The sequence below is a fragment of the Syngnathus leptorhynchus genome, chromosome 3, assembly GCF_054491065.1.
Source record: "Syngnathus leptorhynchus isolate UIUO chromosome 3, UIUO_Slep, whole genome shotgun sequence".
In the NCBI taxonomy this organism is placed as follows: Eukaryota; Metazoa; Chordata; class Actinopteri; order Syngnathiformes; family Syngnathidae; genus Syngnathus; species Syngnathus leptorhynchus.
Window position 1 is genome coordinate 17,939,906 of NC_141197.1, and position 19,384 is coordinate 17,959,289.

Genomic DNA, 19,384 nt, shown 5'->3' on the forward strand with positions numbered 1-19,384 from the left:
CACCAAAAAATGGCAAAAAGAGATTTTGAGACAGTAGTTGGTACGTTAACAAGGAAAACTGGCGCAACAACCTACCATGTCAAAATATTTGTATAATGCAGAAAAACAAAAACGTACCAAAACATAATTTTGATATCGCAGTTTCCATTTTGAGACTCCACGTTGTCTAGGGATTACAAATCTGAGCCACAAATTGTTGCGAATCGACGCCAAAACACTAAGTCACGGTGGTGTTATTGAGGCTTTTATTTTTATTTTATGTTTTTCAATAGCATTTAGGCCAGCCTTTTTTTTTGTCTGTTTGGGTGAGACTTTTTCTACTTTTTTATATGGTCCCCATGTTCATGTTGTACAGAGAAAAGAAAAGACAAGCTGCTATTCCTTATTTTCTCTTGTGGTTGTAATATAGATTCTCTATAAATATATATGACTTGATGAGTATATAAGAGACCTTCCGGTTGAATTTTTTTTGTTAAATGTAACTGAGCTGGTTTCAAAGAAGTACGCCTCGTTTTTTTCTTTTTTTTTCTTTGAAAAGAGTCCCAAGTAAATCTCAGGTTTGTGCTGCCATTTTGGGCTTTATTTGTTAAGGATTGTTAGCCCTGTTGTCAATAAAAATAAACACACAATTCTTGATGATATATATATAAAAATCACACACTCATACACATTTGTACATGCCCGCCTCTTCACCGCATTCAGTTTTCGCCACCAAATGGATGGATGTTAGCTACGATGTTAGTACTCTCTCGTTTTAAGCTAGCTGTCGCACAAGCTGCCACGTGGTCCCCTCATTTCAAATTTTGATCAAACAAAAAAGTGAATAGTTTGTCAACAACCACCAGTTAAATGAAATTGTTTTGGTGTAATTGTCACACTAGCTGCTAAGCTGGCTGCTCTTGAGTTCCTGACTCTTTCCAAATTTGAACAATTCTTATTTTTAGATAGGCGCTGTGGTAGCACACTTGCTAATTGTTACTACATTGATAGGCCGTATTATCCTCTTAAGTTCAACTAGCTTCTCAACTAGTTACTTAGTCATCAAACTAGCTGTCATAAATATACTGCGACAAAATGGTATTTTGAGTGTGGTACACAAAATCAAATCTTCCCCAAATTCTATTTTTTTTTCAGTATTGTACAGGTATGCTTAATCATCATAAAGTGGACATTAATATATATTTTTAAACACTACACTTTTTTAAAAATGATTCTTCAGCTAGCATCCAAAATGTGACAGCTGACGTTTAACTTAGCTGGCTAGCTAGCTAATGCTAATGCACTACAATAAAATATCGTTAAATCACCCTACAAAATGGCGGCAGTATACAGATGGCTAATAATGCTAAAGATGCTTCTGCTCCCTAAGTAAAAGGCTGAATTAATTTATTTGTATGATTTATTGAAGAAATATTGGCCAGCCCAGTTGTGTTGTTTTTGTGTGTGTAAATCACTGTACAGAAATAGCTGGAGACTTTTTTTCTATTTGTTTTGATACATTTTTGAGGGTTTTTTGATACTTTTGGGGAAAGGGGGAAGGTTTTTCTGTTTTTCATTCAACCATCCATCTACCTCACTGTTGTCTTTTTTAATTCAAATTATGATATGGCAGAGCTTTACTTTAACTTCACAATTACAAATCACAAACCAAACAGCACAGAAACATGGGAATTATGTTTATATTATATGACCACATAGATAATCGACCAATAAGAATGGTTTGGTAAAGTTTAACTACGATGCGTTACTGTGGTTCTAAACTGTAAGAGATGTTGTTAGACTGGGACTGTGTACCCAAGATGGAAATAGTATTTTGTGCCATTCAATAAAGAGAGCATTAGGATCACAAGTCATTTGAGAAAATAAAATTGGCATATTAATGGAGCTGTAACATTTCACGGAAACATTTATCAAATTGCCATAAAAGCCGCCGATATGTTTTGAGAATAGTCAATATGTAATGAAAGTATCAAAGCTGTAATATAAAACGGGAAAGTCATTGCGTTACCAGAAGAAGAAAAAAATCTATACTACTGAAAAAGACTTATGGCAAAAGTAGTCGGAATATTGTCAGAGATGTGTTTAAAAAAAAAAAAAAAAAGGAAAAAACTAAATTTGGAGGTCACAAGTGTACATTTAAAAATTATTGTTCACCATTTTTCAACTCTCATTACGATTTAAGATATAGCGATGCAGAAGTTAAATTGACGTTTTGTAAGGTGACCTCTTGATCCTCCTAACATCAGGATTTTACTTCCTCAACTTCTGATATCGTTCTGTTAAATTTTTGTATCATAATATTTTGTCTTTAATGTCACTTTGTTGACTTTTTTTTTCATGTCAAATTTCCAGTTGTTCTTCCTGTAATATCACAAATGACTGTTCTCCTCAATTGATGACTTTTATCATTTCCGACTTGTATGATTCATTTTACTGTCACTTTACGACTTTGCCGCACAACGTGAATATCGCACGTAATGCTGTTGTCCTACGACTTGTTCCTGTGTAACATTGTTACATTTTGACATTTTCTCAAAATATTACAAGTTCTCCTAATTATTCCTTTTCTTGTAAATTAGGATTTTGTCTTGTTTATATGCCCCCCTTTCCATGTGGCCCAATTACTCTTTATATACATCACAATATATCAGCAAAAGGCGGAAAGAAAGCTGCTACTGTATTTTTTGTGAAAACCTAAAATAATGCAGTACATCTCAGCTCCTCTGCCCATGTTTCTGTCGCTGGTCGTAAAAACAAACACGACAATGCTCGATCTTCATCATTGAGTATGTGGAGCCACATTCATACGTGACTGAACAGTTTTTGACTTTTGGACAGATATTTCATTTGCCCCGGGAAGGTATTAATATTAGCAGAGGGGACCACATGTAGTTTTGTTCGGTCACGTGTCCCAATATGAAAATACTGGCTTTCTGGCCTTTTTTTGGGACTTGTTGCCATGGTGACAGACAGGTACCAAGAACCGGCGTTCTTTGGTTTTAAATGCAGTACAGACAGCGATAAGGGATCAGGGAGGGGGATTTCTCCACTGGATGGCCTCAAAATGAAAAAAAAATATTTGTTTTGCATCCATGGCCAAGTTGATTTTGTACATTTTTCCAACAGCCTTCCTCACAAAAAGTCAGAATGAGTTTGTTTTTTTTGTACATGTTTGCAAATGTATGCCGGAGGGTGGAAGATGACTGACTGAAGGAAAAAAGAGAATGTTTCTCTATTTGTTTTGTTTTTCTACAAGAGATTTAAGATAAATAAAAAAATGTATGCAAATCAAAATTGTTTGCCTATCCCTGCGACCCGCCCACAACGTCCGACGGCGGACGTGACGTCATGAGTCAAATAAAAATAAGCATGTGTGCATTATTTTATTATCGCGTGTTGTGAGTTACTTATAACTAACACCAACATTTAAGTAAACAAGGTAGGAAAAAAAACTTGAAAACCGTCATTTGAATGGAAGCCTTAAGAATGACGTCACGTTATTTTTCACAGTCGAGGTAACTGTACTTTAGCCTAGCTTAACTTGACGTCTTTGACACACGACCTCACGTATTTTTACGACTTTTTACGACCTCACAAACATGTTACACCCGTTACAATTCAGGTAAGCTATATATTTTGTTGTTTTCTTCTGCGTCGTGCTAGTGACAGAGAGGCTAATTTAGCTTAGCTTGAACGTTACGTTGACTAAATAAATCAGTAATAGCTCTTTAGATTATTTAAACAGCGAATTATCGTGCGTTTAATGTTCAAAATGTACACGTATCGCGCTGCATGAAGCACCGGGCCTTTGAAAAAAAAAGGCTTATCAACATGGATGATTTTTGTTATGATTTTGTAAATTAGCTGTCTAATTGCTTTTTTCTCCCACTTTTCCGGCACAGATGATATTTACCAGGGTTTTTCTTGGTTCAAATTAAGGCTCTGCAGCTTTGGCTCAAAGAAGAACCATTCGTTTAGTCTTTTGTAGAGATGATCTGTACCAGATAGTTCACGAGAGATATTCAATTTGCAGTCCCTGTGGCAAGTAAAGGAGAAAAACTAGAAATTGTAGATTAACAAAGATTAGGAACCTGTGCGTGAAATGACATTATATACGCTTATACAGCAGCAACAAAGTGGATTACATAAATGAATATTCCTTTCCAGTTACATCCAACTTCTGTCACACTGGTCACATGAAAAACTCACTTTTCCTCTATTTTGCTTCATGCATTTTTCACTCCAGAAAGACAATGGATGAGTAGAATAGGAAGGAAGAAGTATACGCGGCAGAAGAGGAAAGTCCTCTTCCAAGATGGCCAGTGAGCTCCATGAGACCATCTTCATGGCCAAGCAGGAGCGCCACAAGAATCTCTTTCTCAACTACAGGAATCTCAACCATTTCCCCGTGGAGCTGCTCAAAGATGAGGGCTTGCAATTCCTGGAGAGGCTCTACATGAAAGGGAACTTGCTCACCACGCTGGTATACACTAGATGTCACTCAAAATGTGATGTTCATGCCATAATGCTTCTTTATTTATTTTTCAAAATTCCTTTTAGCCTGACAATCTTGCACAGAAGCTACCAAATCTAATAGAGCTGTGAGTATTCTTATCTATATACACGATACTAGAGAGAAATAAATTACTTTCTCACGTGTTCCTTTCTTGTTCTCCTTTAAGATATTTGCACTCCAACAACATCGTGATTATTCCCGAAGGTGACTTCCCCCCTGCGTTAAACCCGCCCAAATAAAAGCTAGTCATGGAAGTTTTTTTTTTTGCATTGATATGGAATAAACTAAAACGGTGCTAACTAGTGGCTTTGCATCCAGCTATTGGAAACTTGCCACGGCTGCAGTCACTGGACCTGAGCTGCAACTCCCTACAGCTGCTCTGCCCGGAGGTTGGACGACTGAGGTCTTTGAGACACCTGCGACTGTCCAACAACCAGCTCAAAAGCCTGCCGCCAGGTAAGAGTCCGTACCTTTTTTTATCCAGGCATCTTTTTCGAGCACGTCGCTGTCATGTTCTTACACGGTTTTTCTGTAGCAACTTGCGCAAAGTTAGTATTTGCTAGAATCACTTTTTGGCTGCATTACCCTGTTAAGCCAAGCAGAGGGAGGCAGTGTTCCGTTTTACAACCTGAGTGTTACTTCTGGACAAGACTGAATAAAAAAAAAAAAAAAAGGATCTTAGTTTGTCAATTCGAGGGAAAATAGCTTAATTAATGTAACAAATATCAATCATGTGACTGCTCGGGGGACAACATTTGAAAAATGTCCATTGTCTCCCAAGAGATTGGTGACCTTCAGTTGCTGGAGACTCTGGACGTGTCTATGAACCTGCTGACATCGCTCCCCGAGCGTCTGTACCGCTGCTCGTCCCTGCAGCACCTAAGTGCCGACCACAACCTGCTGAGCCACGTGCCGCGCCACCTCTGCCGGCTGGCTCGCCTCACCCAGCTCTCCATGGCCGCCAACTTCCTCACCTTCCTCCCGCTCGGTGGGTGCCATCACGCGTTTCTTGCGTTTTTTTTTTTTTTTTTTGCTTGGTCTACTCTAGCACTTCCTTGTTGCGTTCTAGATCTGGGAGGCTCGCGAGAGCTGCAGTTTGTGTTCGTGGACTACAACGTGGACCTGAAAGGCCTTCCGTCGTACTTGTACAACAAGGTCATCGGATGCAGCGGGTAACATTTTATTTTTTGACACATGCTATGTTTTTCATTGTTGCAGTAAGTTTGGATAAGATGAACAACTACTGCTATATTTTCATCTTGGTGGCTTGAATGGCCGTTGACTTTGTAAACGAAGTCAGGAACGTGCTCACTGGTAAAGTAGAAGGGGGAAAACTTGTCGTTTGAAATATTTTGTGACGCAACTCCTGGAACTTTTCAGACATGTTGCCTAATTCTCTGCGTGTGGTGCGCCCACAGTTGCGGCGTGTCTCCGCCGGGCGACGACCAGGATGAGGCGCTGAGCGAGGCTCTGTTGGGACTGCCGGTCGAAGTTAAAGCGGTGGCCTCTGAGGCGGATAACGTGGTCCCCTTGGAGGAGCTGGCCATGAGAAGGCTTCACCAACTCTACCACCAACAATTGCACCATACCACAGGTGATGAAGGCGGACGGTGCTGTTTTGAATTGAATGCTGACGGATCATAATCGAAACGGTGTGTTTGTAGATGTGAATATCCCGCCTGCCATTCCGCTGCCAAAGAGTCTCCTGGATCTGCTGCAGTTCCCTCTGGGTCACTGTCACCGCTGCACTCAACCCATGTTCACAGTCATCTACCCCAAACTCTTCCCGTTGCGACACACCGCCCTGGCAGCGGTGCACCGCAGGTTTGTTAAACCCACTTTGTAATTTTGGAAAGGAAAAAAAAAAAAAATCATGTCCATTGCTATATCTCCTAAATTCCGTGTCATTGTTTTTTTTTTTTTTTTCTTACCTGTGTGTGCCCACCTCATCAGGACCACAGTCAGTTTTGTGGCCTACTGCTGTTCCAGCCGCTGCCTTCGGACGTTTAACCTCCAGAGCTGAAGTCGTTTGCCTCCCTCTCTGGAGCCGCCATGTTGACAGCGTGACTCTTTGGCAAGTCAAACAAGGGGACATGCAAAGGGGCCACATTGGTCCAGAATAAGACATAAAGTAAACAAGCACTTTAAATCTTTTTGAAATCTCTTTTTAGCCTCCCGTATGTTTTTTTTTTTTTCCATCTGCAAAAACAAGTTACCGTAAAGGCGAGCCGGCGGACTCCCGATCTGGATCTCCCTGTTGGTCATGATTTTCGATGTCTTTCGGATGCGTTCATTTCGTGCGGTACAATGACACGGAAGCTATTATAAATCTGAATGAACAATGCCCGCTTTAATATTTTCAATGTATTATATAATGATGTTCAGTCTATATTACCTTTGCCTGAGGTCGAAGGTTTTTAAGCGTGAGTGAGTCAATGTGTATGACGGGAAGCCGTGCTCGCCCGTGCATGTGTGCACGCGTGTGTGTGTTAATACAGCATGCAACGGCCAAGTAATTTCCTGCCTGTGGGTCATGCTGGCTGGGTGGGTGGGCGGGGGGGGGCGATGCTGCTCAGCCTGGTGGAGATAACATGCTGTGAAATGTCACGTCATGACACAAAAAGTGAGCATTTGGAAGTCTGCTGTTTTACAAGTCAGCTTTTCATTGCATTAAAATATTCTGTTGGTATTTCTTGGATGCAGATTTTTTTTATTTTAATTATTATTCCGTGCAGAAATTGTGTTGCTTGTCCCCGAAAAGAAGCAGGCAATGACGAGGAGGAGATGAGCAGTCTGATGTGTGAAGTGATGTGACAAACGGCCGGCCGCAAAGTGACAGGCGGTGGGAATGTGATTGACAGCTCATTCCTCCCCCCGCCCCCACGTCCAACACGGCATCTGTGAGCCAAGTGACTTGGTTCTGGTGCAGGTGCGCATGCTAAGACGCAATGCTGTAAACAGAAAATGTACTTATATTACATACAGAATTTTTTTCTGGCATCATTTCCTTCCTAACTCCCTTGCCTTTCTTCTCTCACTTGACTCCTTCCTTCCTTCCCTTCTGACCTCCTTTCTTAGTACTCCTTTCCTCATATCTGCGTTATTTTGAATTTTTCTTAATATTGCTTCAAACTATCGTTACTACAGTCATTTAAATGAATAAAATGTCATCATTAATATTCATAGTAAAAATAATATACGGCTATGACTTGTGACGTCGAGGGCGCGGCCATTTTGTCACCAAGGATAACGTTCTCTGGCCGGAAGCAACAAAATAAGAGCATAATGAAATTTAAAAAAAAATCAAAATAAGGAATCACAGCTCCTTGGAACCAAATGTAATGTGTCACAAGGTGGGATTGTAATAATGTCTAACTTGCTACTGTGCTAAACAGCAAACACATTTCGGAAGGAATAGGCATCGAATGTTGCTAAAGTCATATTTTTCATATTTCTTTTTTTTTTTAATGACAACTCTAGAACAGAATTAAATTGCGAACGTTTCCCAACACAACATGGGAGGACACAACGATGCCAATTAAATATTTTAACTGTCTCTTTCCCTCTTATTTTGTAGAATCCCTAACCGGCATTGTTCTTCTGCTACACGACGGCGCGCGCGCGTCCATGTACCTTTCCTTGCGCTCGCACGCACGCACGCACGCACGCACGGACATCTGTGAGCTGTATCGCGGCACGTTAAGGAAAGACGCGTGGAGGAGACCTGCTCAGGTAGGTCTTGCTTCTTCTTTTAGTTTTTCGACCTTCTCTCTTTCTACGGTTCCCTGTGTTTCACCTACCTGGCCATTTTCAGCCACTATGCTTGAAAGAGGGCAACTTTGATTTGCTCTTCGGGATAAATAGTGTCTTATCACAAATGATTTATCGTGGATTTAATCTCATAACAATTTGAATATTGCTAATGTTTCCTGTAGTTTATTGCCGAGTTGTAGTGGCGCCCGTGTTTCAGCACCGAGGACAGCTCCGAGTCTGACAGCCTATTCGGGAGGATTAGGGACCTAACGCAAATGGCTAAATATTGGCAATTGTAAACGCCCAACACAACTACAAATGTTTATAATTTACTGCTTTAACAGTTCAAATCTCAAATATACCGCAAATGATTAGATTTAACAATTTTGTTTAAAAATACAACTCTACCGTGTAACACAAATGAATAGCTGAAGTAAAAACAAAAACAAAGAAAGGAAAACAGCGATTAATGTAGTTGCACAAGTGTGCACACCCTCTAACGGCTGTGAACGAGACTGTTAAAGTACCTTTTATTAACCCCAAAAATAAAGTTCAGCTCTTCTAGTAGCGTGGAAGCTCTAGAGCAATTTTAGAAGAGAACATATCATTTGGTACTAATGTTGGATAACCTTAACATGACACAAAACCACCCAAGCAAGCCTTACAAAGCTAGCCTGTCAGCGTGTCTAGTTTTCAAAACAAAGAGGGGAAAAAAAAAAAACGGTCATTAAGTGCTATTTCAACACCATGAAGATGAATAACATTGAGACAGATGATGAAGATCCCGAGACACGTAGATAGAATGTACAGGTATGCACAAGCACAGGGTTATGATGCTGAATGTGTACTTGTGAGTTATTTCATGTTCACTTAGCAGCGACTCTGCATGGATCAATGCCAGCACCGAAGCAATTTAGACAATCGTCTTTGTATGTCTGGTTATTTTGAACTGTGGGCAATTCGCCATGCAGAAGAACGCACGTTTCGGAAAGCCCGTATATATAAAGAACATTTCTGACACTAAGTTGTGGACTTGCTTGGTTGTGTGTTGTGGTAAGGTTAGATAACGTCAGCTTGAAGCATGTAAACAACTCAAGCTGACATTAAAGCCCACTCTGGCAGCCTGCTATTAAAATTGATTCCGTTAGCCGAGAGCATCTCTTGAGCAAAAGTTTGACTTTGTAACAGTCCAATATTGTAACCAATTAGATCTGAATGTGTGGTAACCTCTAGCATTTGGTGTATGTAAACAAAACTCAGCTTGATATGATCCTGTCGTAGAAAATGTCCCTATTTTTATTTGATCTGGACAGGACCACGGACAGTTCCAATTTGGATTAGAATCAAATTGCACCCTACACCTTCAAACATCTTGCCATTGAGATTCCTATATTGCAATAATAAATGGCATGAAAAAAAAAGATTTATATCAAGATCATATATTGTTAGAATGAAATCTAAAATGTCCGTTGAAAATTCACACCAGATAAATGTCGTTGAGGCTTTGAAAAGTGTCCAAGTATGTCCGTAAGTGAGTGTCCTATATAGAGGAGGACTGGAAGTCAAAGAAAAAGGCAACACATGTATAGAAGAAGAGAAAGTGGTCTGTGAGTGTGCGTGTGTGGACGCGTATATTAATCCAGTGGGTTTTTATCCTCAGTGAATGGGACAGTGGGGCTTTGCAGTGATTATCCCCCTACGGGCAGGGCAGTCAGGCAGGCAGGCCTCCCCTGATGATTGCTTTGAGTCAGCTACTGTCTTCTCCCATCTCATGTCTTCTTTTCTCCACATCAGCCACGCCCACCCCGTTTTTTTTTTTTTTATAGCCTTCCCCTTTGGAATGATCTGTTATCAGTTTTTATTAATAATGACCTCTTTCTTGTGACCCCGTGGCAAATGTTTTAAGAGATTCTAACACAGAGGGGATTGAGTTTTTCCCTGTGGAATGAATACGATAGGTTTATTAAATTAGATAACAACATACGATAGACACTTTCAAATCTCTTGTTATATTAAAGAATTGGTTGATCATGACTAAAAAAAACAACAACAAAAAACAATAAGTGGAGTTGGATGGAAATGAATAAAAAAATATATTTATTCTATTTATTTATTCTAAATAAATAGTATTTTTTATTCATTTCCATCCAACTCCACTTATTGTTTTTTGTTGTTGTTTTTTGAATAAAAAAATATATTTATTCTATTTATTTATTCTAAATAAATAGTATTTTTTATTCATTTCCATCCAACCCCATACTATTTATTTATTCTAAATAAATAGTATTTTTTATTTATTTCTATAAATAAATCTATTTAAAATCTATTTAATAAATATATATATTTATTTAGAATCAATAAATAGATCAATTTAATTAAATGAGTAAATAAATAAATTTAAAAAAATCATCAAAATAAATGCTTTTACATAGTTTGCAGTTACATTTGAAAAAAAATAACCGAAATATTGAAATAATACTTTGCAGTTACATAAAAAAAAAAAAAATCACCTCTCGATGTTAAAACCCTGATATGGATGGCCCCTTGAGCTCAAAAGATAAACCATCCTTTGTATAAATGCCACCAATCTCGCACTTTGTCTTCCCCTCCCCTCTCATCTCTAGACGCTTCCTTCCGGGCCCGCCGTTGTCGTTATATAAGAGAGGAAGTAACGCAAAGTGTTTGAGCCGCGCCATCATCTTTCCTTCAACTGTAATTAAAAGACAAAATGTGCGTATGCTGCCATGACGTTCGTTGGCACAAATAGCCCCCAAAGTCCAATTTTTAGACACGCCACTGTGCCAGCACATTTCTCTCTGTGGGCGACTCTCCACAGGCATGTGCTGCCGCCATCTTGAAACTTCATCCATTTCAGGACTGGAGCACGTCACCCTCGCAGTTCCTGTCGAGTTGGATTTGATTCCCGGCTTTTTATTATTATTTTTTTCCCAGCCTTATTCTAAAAATATGCAACTAAGGACTTGAATTTGCCTGTAAATTTGTTGACGACCAGTCCGGGGTGGAGCCCGTCTATCCATCTCCGAGTTATTTTATTCTATAGAAGATAATGAACACACAAAGAGGAAGAGATGATTCTTTGATGCTCGCTGATCTGAGGTCTCGTGCCATGGTTTGATCAGACGTAGATTTTGAGGAGTCTTTTGGAATATCACTTCTTCATAACAGCGTGCCTTGATTCAACCTTGCGTATCTGTATGTGTGTGTGTAAAGTGGTCAAGTAGAAGGAGTCAGCATTTGGATTTTTTTTTTTTTTTCCTTTGGCTCCAGGCTATTATGATGCTCTCTGGCCTGCTTACATCCTGACATACGCATGTGCTTCCTGTTTATAGGTCAGCATGGAGTAGCAACACACACACACACACACACACACACACACACACACACAATCATGACTCATTCGTGACCATCATGTCCAAGCTGGGCACGTGTTTAAATTGCCACGTTAACAGAGATTGTTCTTTCTATTTTGTGTCTCCCCCACTGCACTATACATGAAGCTTGGGCTTTCTATGCCTCAAACTAATTAATTTCACTCATCTAGAGCATCGTTTCTTAATAGGTCCACAAGAACCACGGATGACTGGACGAAACATGTTTTATTGAGATAATAAAAGAGGTTTTAGGTTTATTACGGCATTAAATGGGATATTTATTGCCGGCTCATCTCGGCCCGAGCCACTTTTTTTTTTTATTCCTTCGCATGCCTTTGTATTTCGCACCCCATGATGATTCCCCACAGCGTTAATGACTGTTTTGCACCAATCAGTTAGCGAATCACATACGTACGAGAATTTAGGTGTCAAGTTGGGATCATGCTCAAACCCGAATCCTTACGTCGAGACAAAAGGAGGAAATGGCGTAGGAAGAGAGAGTGTAGAGTGAGAGTAAATCCTCTTTTCCTCGCTTTGACTTTAATCCTCCTGAGCCCGGCAGCCGCTGTCCATCGAAGCAGCTGATTGGGCGACGAGAAGGGGGCGGCGGTGGCGGCATTTAAGGCCTTGACTTGATGTCTGTGAAGATGAAGACCAGGTGGCTGACCTTTGCCATTCCAGTTATATACAGGCCATCCATCATACAGTAGAAATGTAGTCCTGCTCTGTATTCATTATAAATGCTAAGACCTCATCAGCTGCACTTCAGCTGTCCGTTTTGAGAGGCGACACGGCAGGTTTCCCATTTTTAAAATGTCGGAAGGAGACGAGGAGGCGACAGCGGAGGAAATTGGAAGAAGAAACCTCAGCTAGGAAGCCGTCCCACTGCAGCAAGATAATCACACGATCAATAATTAGTTGGTGAGCGGGCGGACGGATGTCGGCCCACCAACTGAAACCACACTGATCAAGCCGTGTGTTTATATTTGGCTTCTCTTGCCGTGTTGGAAATGAAAAATATGGACATCAATATTCTAGCGTGCAAAAAAGCAGGTGTTGAATTATTAAGGAGGAGGAGATGGGTGGAGATGTACATCATCACAGAGCAGACCTCCTTCATACTTAAACACTGGCTGGAAAAAAAAAAAAGACATTATGACGCGAGTGGAAAATGGCACCTCAAAAGATGCCTAACCTGGAAAGCCAAAACATTTAATGATCATAAATCCGATATTTATTGTAAAACATGAATGTATTTATTGGTTTGCTTAGGTAGCGAAATGAAAAAAAAAAAAATCACATATTAAATCACAATTGCAATACTGTCTTGCAGTGAGATTATTTTTCAAAATTGTTCACAAAAACAAATCATAATTAGACTAAGTCGTACGCGTTTTTGTTATAGTAACCTACTGTACAATTCTGGTGCAGAAAATTCAATTTCTGAAATGTCATTGTCAGCTTTGCATGTCTACTATCCAATTTCTGAAAACTTATCTCCAATGTTTTATCCCCCATAAAGTGTGTTTTGTCTCACCATCTTACTATTTCTTCTTCCAGTTACGTCGTCGTTGAGTTCAAGGTTCAACACCCACCATGGCGGACGAAGCAGACATGCGCAACGAGCTGGCCGACCTGCAGACTCGCGCCGACCAGATAGCCGACGAGGTAAAATGCTGAGATGACTTGCTCCAGCCGAGAGGAGCTCGGAATAATAGAGCGGCGGCTCCGATGAGCTCCTTAAATATTCATCAGCACATCATTGCGAACCGGAGAGACTTAGAGAGGCTTATTGGATATGGATGGATGGATGGATGGATGGATGGATGGATGCATGGATGCATGCATGGATGGATGGATGGATGGATGGATGGATGGATGGATGGATGGATGGATGGATGGATGGATGGATGGATGGATGGATGGATGGATGGATGGATGGATGGATGGATGGATGGATGGATGGATGGAAATCCGACTTGATGTATGGAGGAATGAGAGGGTTGAATAGTGAACAAATGCGAGGAGACAAAAGTAAGTTGAAAGGGTAAAAATAATTTAGGTGAATTAAAGGAGACGATGTGACAGGCAAAATAATAATGATGCCGCGAGAAGTGTGTTGACTGTGCTAATATTGTCTTGTTGTTGTCTTGCAGTCTCTGGAGAGCACTCGCCGCATGCTGACTCTGGTGGAGGAGGTGAGTTCACTGACCCTCGTACATCGTATCATTTCCCACCTCAGCACTCAAGAAGAAATCCTTCTCAGGGCTACGCCGCGTCTCGAATCAAACGCACCCCTGATTGAGCTTCCACTTATAGCCCAAACTCGCCGCCGTCTCTTTCTTTTGTTTCTGTCGTCTTTTGTGAGGTGTTTAAAAATAGCTCGCCGTGCATCATGTCCTCGTTTAATAAGACAACAGCAGCTGTCCTTACGCAAGCTCATCCGGCTACATTTGCATAAATTGGGCTGGCAGCAGCTCCACGACCGCAGGGGGGGGAATCGGCTCGAGGGCCGAAGAGGAGCGTGTTCGAGACCCGTTAAACACAAATGAGCATGCAATTTGCTGGAGAAACATATCTTTGTTCTTCTTATTCCCTTCACAATAGGCTTTGATAGTTAGTTAGTTATAACAGTGCGTTCCTGTTCCTGTTCGGTCGCACGTGGCCTTTGGCCGAGGGTGAAGATTAGGTTAATTGAATAAGCACGCGACAGGCAATCCCAGCAGGAAGCACACTCCATGATAAACAGCAGCACTTAACATTTGCAATACATGAAGATCATCTCTTCCAAAGTCATTGAAGAGATCCAATTTGTGATTTAATAGGCAGGGACATTAATTGTCCGCACCAGGTCGGCGTCCTTGTCTCCTGTGAATGTGACCCCCCCCCCCCCCCTTCCCTCTTTAAATCTCCCAGCTCATGACCTTTAATGGACAAGATGGCGGAACGCTAAGAGAGCCTCCCTCTCCTGCAGCGTGACCTCATCAAGTCTCGCTGGGTTACGCTCTCCAACCAAATGCAGATGAACAAGGGCAACCGCTGTGCCTTAATAACACCTTAAAGCAAAGTGTCAGTAAATATGAACTCAAATGACTGCAAATTAATGATCTGTTATATGTGAAGAAAAAAAAAATGTTGCTTAAATATAAAACAAATCTATCCAAATGATGTCATTACACTACACTTCCTGCTTGGAAGCCAAACAAACCAAAAAAAGCACAGATTCTTCATAATCAAGAAATATTTGGGAGCCAATGCGAGTGATCCGAGTATCAGTGACACCAACGAGCGGACGTGCGTGCGCCTTGCGGTCTCGCCGAGAAGGTCACATGACGCCCGGCTGCAGGAGAGCCCATGCGTGAAGCCGGAATTCGGAATATCTGTGGGAGGAGCTCACGGGGAGTGGGAAGCTGTTGTTTAGTTGAGCTTAGTGTGTGTTTAATTAAGTATGTCCTTGTGTGTGTGTGTGTGTGTGTGTGTGTGTGTGTGTGTGTGTGTGTGTGTGTGTGTGTGTGTGTGTGTGTGTGTGTGACACAAATCACAACGACACAAATCAGACTTGACTGCTGCTTTGTCAACAAAGCTCTACTTTAGGTTCAGTGAACACAACACAAACACAAAAACAAAATAGTTCTTTGGAAAAGTTCGGAGTCCCGAAAGTTTTGATTCAGTCTCGTCACGTCACCTTATTGGTACTGTAGGATTTCTTCCAGAACTTTCATTCTTGCTTGAGTCGAGAATCCACTCCAGACTGTTCAGTCTGGGAAAGATTTAGTCCAGAACATTCATTTTTAGAAGATTTCTCCCAGCTAGTTTATCGGCATAAGGTTTAATTCAGGAGGTTGAATTTCAAGGGCTCACGTCATATATTTATTTTGAGAAAGCGATTCCAAAAGAACAAAAACTTTTAATCCTCAAAGTTTGGGTCAGAGAATGAATCCCTGAAAGTTTAGTATTGATTTCAAATATGAAGGCTCTAGTCGATTCTACCTAAACCTGTTTCCTAATTTCAATATTTCTGATTCCAATCCTTGTTCTTCTTCCGTGATAGAGTAAAGATGCCGGCATCAGGACTCTTGTCATGTTGGACGAGCAGGGAGGTGAGTTACCAATGGAAACGTCCCCAAGGTTCCATTTTATTTTTTTTATTGACGTCTGCTCTGCTTTTCTCCTGTTCCTGTGGCAAAATGGAACTGCTCTCTGCTTTTATAATGAATCCAGAGTGAGAGCCCTTGCTTCCACGCAGTCTAAAGCAACTATTGCAATTTCTTTTATGAGCAGTCTGTTCTCATAAATATTTAGTAGGATTTTATACTTGACTCATTTCCATTTTTGTGTTACTTGGATACTCTTTTTGTCAACATTCCACAACAAATGTTTAATTTGACATAATTTCCCCAGAAGTAATGAATTCATAATATTTTTCTCATATAATATTTCCTACTAAATGCTGCCGAGAACACGTTGCTAAGCTAAGCTGTGCTAAAATAAGCTAACTCTTGCTTTGCTTGGCATGTATTGAGCATAAATCACATTCATCATTGTTTGATTATGATAATATTTAATCGTGTTTATATTATATCCTACAAGACTAGTGTTTTCTAGGTTGTATTAAAAAAACAAACAAGATCCTTTATAATGATGTCAAAGAATACATTGAAGAAAAAAAGTTGGATTCCATCAGGCATATGAATCGTTTCATGTGAGGAAAACTATTTCAACAAGTGTATATTTTTCATGGGTATTTCTTACCATTAATATAACCTTTGCTTCATATTTCTTTCATTTCACGCTAAAAAAAAAAAAAAGAAGAATTTTTAAATTTACTATTGGTGTAACAAAAATAGATTTGAATCAGAAAATATATTTGTCTGTAAAAGAAGCGAGTGTGTCAAATCGAACCAAATGGAATCTGTTCACTTTTAAATCCATCGAGACATGTATAAAAATCACCTTTTATTTTATGTACATAAAGAACATATAGAACATATCTCCTGTACTAATCATGGGTTCTTTAAAAAGAACTGTAAACTTACATAAATTATTGACTGCAGTGGAGGTAGGGAAGACGTTAATGGCTTCCTTCATTTTAGCATTATGAGAAGGGCTGATGGACCCTGGCCTCCTGCACTTGACTCTGACATCATGTACACACACACACACACACACACACACACACACACACACACACACACACACACACACACACACACACACACATACGGGTTTCCTGTTTTTGAAGGTATCGTGGCGCTTGTGGAATGAAGGGCATTTTGTTTCCCATAGGATGTCATGGAAATAGAAAGAATCTGAATTCTCAAACTCTTGAGTTTGTGAATTTTTTTAATTGATCGTCTGTTATTTGCTGGGGGAAAAAAAAGAGCGTCTCGGCACCATCTTGAATGAGTTTAGAAGGTTTGTTGAGACAAAATTAGTGTTTTGCCTCTTTATAGCATACATAGACAATTGGGAATCCTTTCCAATTTGACCCTCCCCATTTTAACGTTTTGATCATTTTAAAAGTGACACTGACCTGTTTGAAAATGAAAAAGCTCCCCACAAAAAGAAATAAAGAACATGAGGTACCATTTGTGAGCCTTGCCGGGATCTTGACTACAGTGTGAACAAGCTGTTCATATAAAACGTCCCTGTCTCCTTAAGGGTTTCTTCTCCTAGAGGACAAAGTGTCGCTTTCTACTAATGGACATTACAGCTACGCCCATTAAAGAACCGGCATGACCATCTGACCTTGAAATAGTTTTAATATCGACCGTTTGAGTGGCGGCCAGCTCTAAATGTGATGCTGGCGATATGGAGAATGGAATGTCTGCTCTCCTTTTGCTTCTGGTCCGTGAAAAGTAGAATCTGAAGATTTTTTAAAATATAATTTTCAATTTTATTTATTTAAAAAAAAAATACTACAGAAAATCTTGAATTTGGAAAAAATAAAAAATAGTCTTGTCTTTTTTAAAAAAAATCCACAAATATTTCTTAATTGTATTTATTTGAAAAAAAAAATACCACCAAAAATCTTGAATATAGAAAAAAAAATTCTTTAATGATTCAACCCAAGATTTTAATATTACGAGCCCTCCTCTCCCCTCATAAAAGTAGAACGCAGCAGGCGCACGAGCGGGCGTTAGGCTCGCCTCCCGCTTGGCCTTCCCGCTTGGGCCGGGGGAACCGCGTGAATGACGATGCCTCTCATGCCTTTGTCCTCACCAGAGCAACTCGATCGCGTGGAGGAGGGCATGAACAAGGTCAACGCAGACCTGAAGGAGGCCGAGAAAGATTTAAAAGATATAGGCCAGTGCTGTGGGCTGATATGCCCGTGTATTAAAAAGTAGGTACCGGCTAGGAGCCGCGTGCTCCCGCCCTGTCCAGTGCTGGTGATGTCGCTAGTGATGCTCGTGATAGTGATGTCCGATGTCTCTCTTGTCACAGTCTTCTTCTTTTTTTTTTTTTTGTCTCTTCTCCTTTGTCATCCCCCCCCCCCCCAACCTCCGACCTTCCTCCTCCTCCTTTCTTCTTCTTCTCTTTTGCTGGGAAAATGTCAATGTGTTGGTAATCAGAGCAACTGGAGCGCATCGAGGAGGGGATGGACCAGATCAATAAGGACATGAAGGATGCAGAAAAGAATTTGAACAATCTAGGACAGTTCTGTGGTCTTTGTTCATGTCCGTGTAACAAGTAGGTGGTGTGCTTCTGCGGCCTCTTTGGGCTCTGTAGAGCATGATGATGATGATGATGATGATGATGCATGGATGTGTCGCTTGTACTTTGGGAGATTTTGCCACTTTTCAACCTGCAGCCCTAACTCACATAAGTCGATTCCGAACACATGGAGCAAGAAGTTGCAACGACAAAGTTAACAAGATGGAATAAAACACTTGAGGGACTTCAGTCTTGACTCACATGGTCATCCACATACGGTTTGTTACATATAGTGTACAGTTTAAAAAAAAAAAATTGTCCATTTGAATAAACAAGATTTGTTTTAAATATATTTAATTATTTATTAAATAAGAAATTCAAATAATTTGTCAACATAAGACACATTTTTGGGGGGGGAATATTTTAACGAATTATTCTGATTTAATTAATAATATTCTCTGTTCAAGATGCTTCATTTTTTTTTTCCGACTCGTTCCCGTACACGACTTTGTGTTCGGTATGCTAGGATGCAATTAGGTGGGCTCACCTCTGGGGGTCTCGAGGCTCCAAAATCCATTTTGTGAATTTGTTGTTGCACTCTTGCTCAATTCCACACACACACACAAAAAAAAAGCCTCGCTCCAGTTAAATATTAACAAGCCTAAAACATGGTGGAATGGAGGTCAGGCTGAAAACATGGCGAAATACTCCTTTACACTAACCTCATGTGAAAGCTTGCGTGCATGCATAAATAACACAAAACGCCACAACGGGTTTGATTTTTTTGATTTTTTCTTTTATTTCATTGAATTTTTCTCTCCAGCCTTTGACGGCTACTTCCCCTTACACATGCCCTTCATTGCTCATTGGATGAGAGGTTCTTTTCCTGCAGGTAGCAGCAGCGTCAGCGGGTTCCGCGGACCACCCCAACCTCCCCGCTCCCTTTTCCCAGCCCCGCCCCTGCCCCCCACACCACATTCTCCTTCTAACCCGATTGCATCACCCTAACCCCCACATATCACGATTTGATCATGTGAGAGCTTGGCCAAAGAAACGTCAACGTGGCCAA

General features: G+C 40.4%; 2 protein-coding genes across 3 annotated transcripts in view; both read left to right on the forward strand.

Moving 5' to 3' along the window:
• Positions 1-776: 776 nt before the first annotated feature.
• Positions 777-7,058, forward strand: lrrc28 (leucine rich repeat containing 28). The gene is made up of 10 exons (XM_085907805.1): positions 777-3,622; positions 4,247-4,483; positions 4,561-4,601; positions 4,683-4,720; positions 4,835-4,972; positions 5,298-5,504; positions 5,586-5,688; positions 5,935-6,110; positions 6,181-6,340; positions 6,470-7,058. The coding sequence occupies exons 2-10, from the start codon at positions 4,316-4,318 to the stop codon at positions 6,537-6,539; spliced, it is 1,101 nt and encodes a 366-aa protein (XP_085763931.1). The 5' UTR covers positions 777-3,622; positions 4,247-4,315; the 3' UTR covers positions 6,540-7,058.
• Positions 7,059-7,083: 25 nt separating this feature from the next.
• Positions 7,084-19,384, forward strand: part of LOC147059579 (synaptosomal-associated protein 25-A-like) — a 15,382-nt gene continuing 3,081 nt past the window's right edge. The window contains exons 1-6 of one of the 2 annotated variants that reach the window (XM_085907807.1): positions 7,084-7,445; positions 8,094-8,248; positions 13,222-13,329; positions 13,818-13,859; positions 15,713-15,761; positions 17,887-18,004. In XM_085907807.1, coding sequence (XP_085763933.1) covers positions 13,258-13,329; positions 13,818-13,859; positions 15,713-15,761; positions 17,887-18,004 — 281 coding nt within the window. In that variant the 5' untranslated portion in view covers positions 7,084-7,445; positions 8,094-8,248; positions 13,222-13,257. Of the gene's footprint in view, positions 7,446-8,093; positions 8,249-13,221; positions 13,330-13,817; positions 13,860-15,712; positions 15,762-17,886; positions 18,005-18,233; positions 18,352-19,384 lie in introns of both variants that reach the window. The other variant, XM_085907806.1, reaches the window with a different exon arrangement.

What these genes read in the sequence shown, in the direction of transcription:
- lrrc28 (XM_085907805.1), top strand. Translation starts at nt 4,316, where the DNA reads ATGGCCAGTGAGCTCCATGAGACCATCTTCATGGCCAAGCAGGAGCGC. An exon ending in GCTCAAAAGCCTGCCGCCAG is followed by an intron (nt 4,973 to 5,297) that starts GTAAGAGTCCGT and finishes TTGTCTCCCAAG; the next exon opens with AGATTGGTGACCTTCAGTTG. An exon ending in ACAATTGCACCATACCACAG is followed by an intron (nt 6,111 to 6,180) that starts GTGATGAAGGCG and finishes GTGTGTTTGTAG; the next exon opens with ATGTGAATATCCCGCCTGCC.